The sequence below is a fragment of the Mesitornis unicolor genome, unplaced genomic scaffold (genome assembly GCF_000695765.1).
Source record: "Mesitornis unicolor isolate BGI_N332 unplaced genomic scaffold, ASM69576v1 scaffold16072, whole genome shotgun sequence".
In the NCBI taxonomy this organism is placed as follows: domain Eukaryota; kingdom Metazoa; phylum Chordata; class Aves; order Mesitornithiformes; family Mesitornithidae; genus Mesitornis; species Mesitornis unicolor.
Genome location: NW_010167258.1, coordinates 21653 through 28570, shown reverse-complemented (window position 1 = coordinate 28570; position 6918 = coordinate 21653). Strand labels below are relative to the sequence as shown.

Here is a 6918-nt window from a genome sequence, read left to right as displayed (position 1 = left end):
GGCTGGGGGAAGCGAGCGGCCGTGTGAAGCCGCCTCCCCAGGTGTGGGGGGGAGGCAGCGGCCAGGAAGAAACGGGGAACGCTGGAGGAGAGGATCCGTTATCAAAGAGCTCGTTTTGTCTCATTAGGGGGGGAGAAATTCTTACGCGCTGAAATCCCAGTTAATAACTTAGTTATTTCAAAGTTTGTTAGGCAGAGGGCCAAGGGAAGCTGCATGACTTCCACAGTGGGATCACTCACATTTTTAAATACCGAACTGTCAGTTTTTGCAGAGGCAGGCCCTAAACCACGAACTGAAGAGTGTTAACGAGATTTCTTCTCATTCCCCTTCCTTTTAAAAATGGCATTCGTGGCTTGATCCTGCAGACACTGAATAATGCTGTTCACACGCATCAACACTACCACCAGTTTACAGGCTTTATTCATGTGTATAAAATTACAGAACTCAAATTTTGGCTGGATTGACGCATGATGTAATCTTTGGCCAACAAAAATACAGTAGTAGTGGCAGCAGTATTTCTAAATGGTACTAAGTCCCCTATTCAGACACTGTTTAAATTCATGCAACTTACTCTCCTAATACAATTTCCGTTTTAAAGGCTGAAGAATTACAAGTTTGTGCAAATACAAAGAACTTGCAGTGCAAACCCAATTTTGCCTTAACTTTTTTGTATCCTAAGCTCTGGGAAAAATAATTTCAAAGAAGAATCTGGAAGAGAGTGAGTTATTGAAAAAGGATTGTAACAAAATTCCCAATGTTGCAATAATATTATTTGATAGCAACAAGTATCGTGCCAAATATGGCTACAAAGGATTCTCCAGAATTACTCCTCGTAGGTCACACCAGTTCAGAGTAGATTTAACACTATTTGACCAATGCAAAGTCTGACATGGAAGTGAAAAACCACCCAGGAAGACAATAGAAAGATGTCAGAGGAAAAAAACAACAACTTGTTTTGGGTGGTCTCGCCGTTAAGATTACTGCCTGTTGGCTGCATTTCTTTTTTCACCTCTTAGACCATATGGTCCAGGCTCTTTTAAATGCTCCTTACAAAATGGACTAACCTGGTTCTGCTCACTTACCCAGACAGGATAATCTCATTAATCTCATAATGGCCCTCAATTTTGAGCATGCACTGGCTTTTGGCTAGACTTGTTTGAACAAATGCTTACCATTTTATGGATGTATGTAGATGTACTCTTTGCTTCCTTCCCATCATTGTTTGTTCCTTCTTTGGCCTGCCACTGTTACTATTTTTGTGAAATTACACAGCGCTTGTAAGATCTCTTCTGTACAAACCAGGGTTGGTCTCCCAGTCAGCATCTTTTGCTGTTCTGATTTGCACTGAAGCAACTTCAGATTTTACGAAGGCAGCCAGGTTCACTGCAGGCTATAAAAATCTCTGTGAATGAAAGTAATTTAATGTAACACATGGCAAGTTGCCCCATGGAGAGAAGGTGCAAACCCAGTACGCCAGCTTTCAGAACGAAGACTGACAGCATCTCTCAGGAAGAGAATCTTTACTTCATGCAGGCAATCACTCAAGACAATCTATTGTATTTTTCTATTGTGTCTGGGTTTTTTTTTGCCCTGAACTAGTTATCTCTTCCTTCAACTGTGACTTATATCCCACTCTAGGAAACAAAATAGGAAGAATCTGGACCAGAAAAAAAATCCCACCATGCAACCAAATTGCAGTCATCTCCACAACGTCCAAGGGAGTGCTGATGACTCTTCATCTTCTCAGAGCTCCCATGCAGCGAGGTTATCAGGAGAGAGCTCATGCCACCACGGCAGAGATGTTCGCATACAGCTAAACTCTGCTGCGGGAGAAGCCAGAGAAAACACGAGTTCCCGGCATTCCAGGCCAGGTTCCCAAAGTCACTCACACGGACATGCCCATGGCGAAGCAGGGGGGCTTGACCATTCCACTCCAGACTCAGAGGAACACAGCAGCAGCTCCCTCTCAGAGCTCAGATACCTCCTCCAGTGGCTTCACAAAAGTCTGCCGTATATCCTGATTCTGTGTGTCAAAGTGATCATGCAGCATATAATTGGTAGAGTATAACAAAATAAAGTCTGACAGAACAGACCCTCCCCTCCCCTCGAGATATACTAATAACCATGTCTGAAATATAATTACATTTATTTTTAGCTTTATTTTTATTTGCGTTATTGATCAAAGAGAGAGATTTACTAAAATACATTTCAGCTGTTTCTGTTTCCTTTGCTGGCCTATGTACAATGTGCTTAATTATTCTGGCTTGATGGGCCAAGTTATTAATTGTAATTACAAAGACATACTAGAAGTGGCTGTTTTTTTAACCCAGTTTAGTAATTTTTTTTTATTTTCTTATGTATAACTGACCCTTTTTTTCTAATAGGCATTTCTCTTGGAATTGGGCTGCTAACTACTTACATGTATGCAAACAAAAGCATAGTAAATCAGGTTTTTCTAAGAGTAAGTATCACCGTGTGCAACAAAACTCTGTAAGTTAACCAAGACCTTTATCCATCAATTTGTGAAATAAATACGAATGGAGGTATTGTTAACATATAAGTAAAGTCTTAATGCTTCTGTACAGTGTAGAAGTCTCAGATAGGTAAGGTTTGCAAAATTCAGTGTTAAGCCCTGCCTCCCAACTTTGAATATTTAAATAATTTCAACTGATAAAAACTTTTTGGAGTTCACAGAAGAACTTCTTACCTATATTTGTGGGATCAAATAGCAGTTGGCAGTTTAAATTTTCAGCTGTCTTTATTGACTCCTAAAGGAAAATTTGTTGGTTTTTTGTTTGGTTGGTTGGTTTTTGTTTTGGTTTGGTTTTTTGTGAGGTTTTTTGTTTGGTTGGTTTGGTGTTTTTTTTTCCAGTGGGGTGGGTTTTAGTTGTTTTCTTAGAAAAAGAAAAACAACCTTGACACATGTGGGAACTGTTATGTTGAAAACATTAAAATTACTGTTTTACCTTTCCACTGAGTTCTATTTTATTTGGCCTGAAACCACTAAGCTAAAATCCTCTCATAGCAACTCTATTCACATGCAACAGACTTAGTGCTTTGGAGATATTGAAGACATTAATACTGAGAGACAGACTGTAACATGTCTTTACAATTATCTTACAGGAACGGTGCTCTAAGTTGCAGTGTGCTTGGTTACTGGTATACCTAACTGGATCATCTCTCCTCTTGTATTACACATTTCATTCTCAGTCACTGTATTACAGGTAAGTAGAGAAGCATCTCTGCTCACATCATAAATTACTCAAATATTAACTGGGAACATTTTAGCAAGGCTACTGCTGCTTTTCTTTAATTGTGGCATTGGTTTCTCTTTCATTTAAGTCTCTGTTCCTCCTCTCCTGCCAAACCAAACAGGTGATGTCCTTAAAAACAGTATGTTAGAATTTGCAAGATTACACCCTATACTCAATGTAATGGCACTATTGTACCATGGGGAATGGAGCTGGGTTGGATTCCTAGCTTTGACCCTGCTGCCTTGCCTTTGAAATACTGAACATGGCATTCTGGCACTCCACCAGGTTTATGACTTTCAGTTTCTTTTTCCTCCTTACCATTCTGTAGCTGCAATCTTGGCTGTAAATCAGTCAAAGGCTGTATTGCTAAAATGGAAAAGCAAGTCCATCTCTTGAGGATGGGCTTGTGATGAAGATGCAGGAAAGAAGGTTCAAAAACTGAAAGTATGTCAGAGATCATAAATAATCAATTTACAATAAAGAGTTCATTTTCTCACCAAATATTTTTCCTCTGTGTAAACCAGGCTTCCTTTTTAAATTAAGCCTGCCATAGTAATCTCTAGTTACGCTTTCCTGTAAATAGTGTGCTCCAGTAACATCTGATACTTCTTTTTTGTAGCTTAATCTTCTTAAACCCTACTGTGGATTTTATGAACATCTGGGAGGTACTTTGGATTGTGGGAGTCACAGACTTCATTCTGAAATTCTTCGTCATGGGCTTCAAGTGCATTATTCTCTTGGTGCCTTCTTTTATTATGTCCTTTAAATCCAAGGTAAGGAAACAAGCTATATTTTTGCTTCCTTATGAAGCTTCTTTGATGGTAAAATTAGCTGATTACTAAATTATACCCAAAGTTTTTAATTACAAATCTGTACATAATCCTGCACTATACTGTGGGTGAGAAAACCCTGTGGACTTCATGTACTTCCCTGCTTGGTGCTAAGGTAGGTTTACAGTCTGATCTGAAACCATTGCTTGTATTATGTCATCAGATAAATGGGTTTATTTCTGTCTCTAAGTGAGGGAGATGAAGAAACCTTTCATTTGCTGCAGTGTAAGAAGGTGCATACAGGCGCTTACCATGGGGCAGCTGAGCACAGAAACTTTTTTACATGCTCAAGAGTAACTGACATGGGAAGATTTTACGATTTGTGGATGCAAACAACTGTATTTTCTGTTTCTTCAAAAATAATCCTGAATTTTCTTTTTGTTAATAATCTTGAGCAATACTTGCATCAGATTAGTGAATTTGATTCACAGCTTAATTCCTCAAACCAGTGAAGTGCAATGATTTTTAAAGAAGCCTTCATTGGTTAGTGGGGTATTTATTTTTATCTGCTTCCTGAAGCAAGACATGCAAAAATCAATTAAATTTTATGTCAGCATAGCAAATACTGGTACTGTTTAAAAGAGAAAGAACAAGTACAGTTCATACATGATAGCATTTGAACAGGATGTTTCGGTAGGTTTTACCTTTTCAAATATACCAGGACAAAATTTCTCAGGGGCAATCAATTTCTCTAAATACCAGTTTATAATCAAGATCTCCTTAATTTTTCTCCTGAAAATTCCATTACACCAACTGTGACTGAAACTGTGGCCAAACTAAAGTGGGAATCTGGTCAATAGTGGCAAAACATGGTATCATCCAGTATACATTATGGAAAGAATACTTCTTGTTACAAATCTAGTTTTAAAGACAAGCTAAATATTTATAATTATACATGCATACACAGTACTCTGTGCAGGGCGCTTGTGCTTTGTAATAGTTATTCAGTAATTTTTAGAGTGACACTGAACTCTGTTTACCTGTTCAACCCAGCTTCTCTACGCTTCTTTCTCCCACTACCACCACCATTTTCTTACCACCTCATCCTATGTAGGAGTTAATTATCACAAGATAAGGCTTCTTTCCTGTTTACAGGAAAATAGTTTGTAATTTATGTTTGCTAATAAAAGAATGGGTCTCACTTTTTTTTTTTTAATCCTGAATGCAGGACAGAACTCTGCTAATGCCAAGCTAATGTTTGTGACCAAATTTGTCTTATTTTCCTTTTTCATGTACTTTATTTTCTTATTTACTGCTTATGAAATTTAAGTCTGATAGCATTGTTAAGTAGGTAGGCATCTGACAAAGCCATCCTATTGTAGCCTATTAATTTGATTTTCTGCAGCACAGCAATCAACAGTGTTGTTATTTGTGTTACTATAGTTGTGAGACTCATCATCTGGTCTTCATTCTTTTTCATGCTTCATATTTAGTTGCTTCAAGATATTAATTTACTCAAAAGAATAACAATGCATCTTTTTCTCTATATTTTAAAAATCCTTTGTGTTTTAAATCTTGAGCGATTCCTTTGCATGTCTTGCTTAGGGCTACTGGTACATGCTGTTAGAAGAACTCTGCCAGTATTACCGTATGTTTGTCCCCATACCAGTTTGGTTCCGTTATCTTATTGGCTATGGGGAGCTGGACAGTGGACTAGGATGGACCCTTGGGATATTGCTGGGCCTTGTCTACCTCATCCTAAAAGTATGTAAGCTTCTTATTTGTCTCAAACTATTTTTGCAGTAATTATCACTGGAGGGTTAGAGGCATACAAACTTAACACATTTCTGAATGTTCCCCTGTGTTTGAACAGACTTGCAAATCCATGCTTCAGTTTAACTGATACAGCCTTCCAAAATTGATAGGAAAACTGGCTCAGGACACTGAATTCTAATTTTTCCTGCACCTGTTCTGGGAATGGAGTGAGGTTGCATAGCCAAGAACACTGTTACTATAGGTCCCTTCACATCACACTGCTACCAGATATTGAGAACTTGCAAAAATAAAGGTAAAAATTCATGGCTAAAAGAATCAGCGTTTTCCAGGAAACTAGATTTTTCTTCCTACTAGAGTATCCTGTGTGATCCTAAACAACTCAAACATAAGTGTTCATGCTGGCTGTCTTACTTTGCCAAAGAGCTAATCTGCCCCAAATGTAACCAGACTTAGCACAAGTCTGGTTTTGAACAGGAAAAATACTTTATAATGCTAAGGTGTTTTAATTACAAGTGTAAGGGCTATTGCATATGCAATAATAGTGCTGGTATATCTGTACTTGAGTGCTTCATTCACAACCTCAACGCTTTCTAAGAACAAACACCTACTGTTAAAAAAAATATATATATCAGGCTAAATTCTTAGTTTGGTTACATATTAAGCAACTAAAATAGTGTCAGTCTGACCTATAGCTTTCCTTATGTTCCTGACAACATCAGACTAGCAGTGAGACTTTTACTGCTGGAATCTGCATTAAAGAAAAAGCTTGGAAGCTTTTTAGTTCACAGAGAAAAATATTAAGCATAACTCAGATTTTCTTTCCCATTTCAGCTTTTGAGCTTTTTTGGACAATTGAGAAACTTCAGACAGGTCTTACGGATATTTTGTACACGACCAGTGAGTACTGAATTCTCTTATGACAAAACAATAAACCCAATTTATATGAACATAGTTATTTTTCAAATACCTCATTCCTATATTACTTCATATTGTTCTAGTAATAGACAACTGCATTTTTAAAGTAAACCCTGTATAGTTGTTCCTCCATTCCTAGGCTGTATTTCTTGACTACATGATTATGTTGTCATCTGAACAGCAGCAACAAAATCCAAAATCTA

General features: G+C 37.8%; 1 protein-coding gene across 1 annotated transcript in view; it reads left to right on the top strand.

Moving 5' to 3' along the window:
- Nucleotides 1–1681: 1681 nt before the first annotated feature.
- The window catches only part of RNFT1 (ring finger protein, transmembrane 1), a 6380-nt gene continuing 1143 nt past the window's right edge, over nucleotides 1682–6918 (top strand). The window contains exons 1-6 of the mRNA XM_010178640.1: nucleotides 1682–2057; nucleotides 2385–2461; nucleotides 3124–3224; nucleotides 3874–4027; nucleotides 5630–5788; nucleotides 6632–6697. Coding sequence (XP_010176942.1) covers nucleotides 1682–2057; nucleotides 2385–2461; nucleotides 3124–3224; nucleotides 3874–4027; nucleotides 5630–5788; nucleotides 6632–6697 — 933 coding nt within the window. The remainder of the gene's footprint in view (nucleotides 2058–2384; nucleotides 2462–3123; nucleotides 3225–3873; nucleotides 4028–5629; nucleotides 5789–6631; nucleotides 6698–6918) is intronic.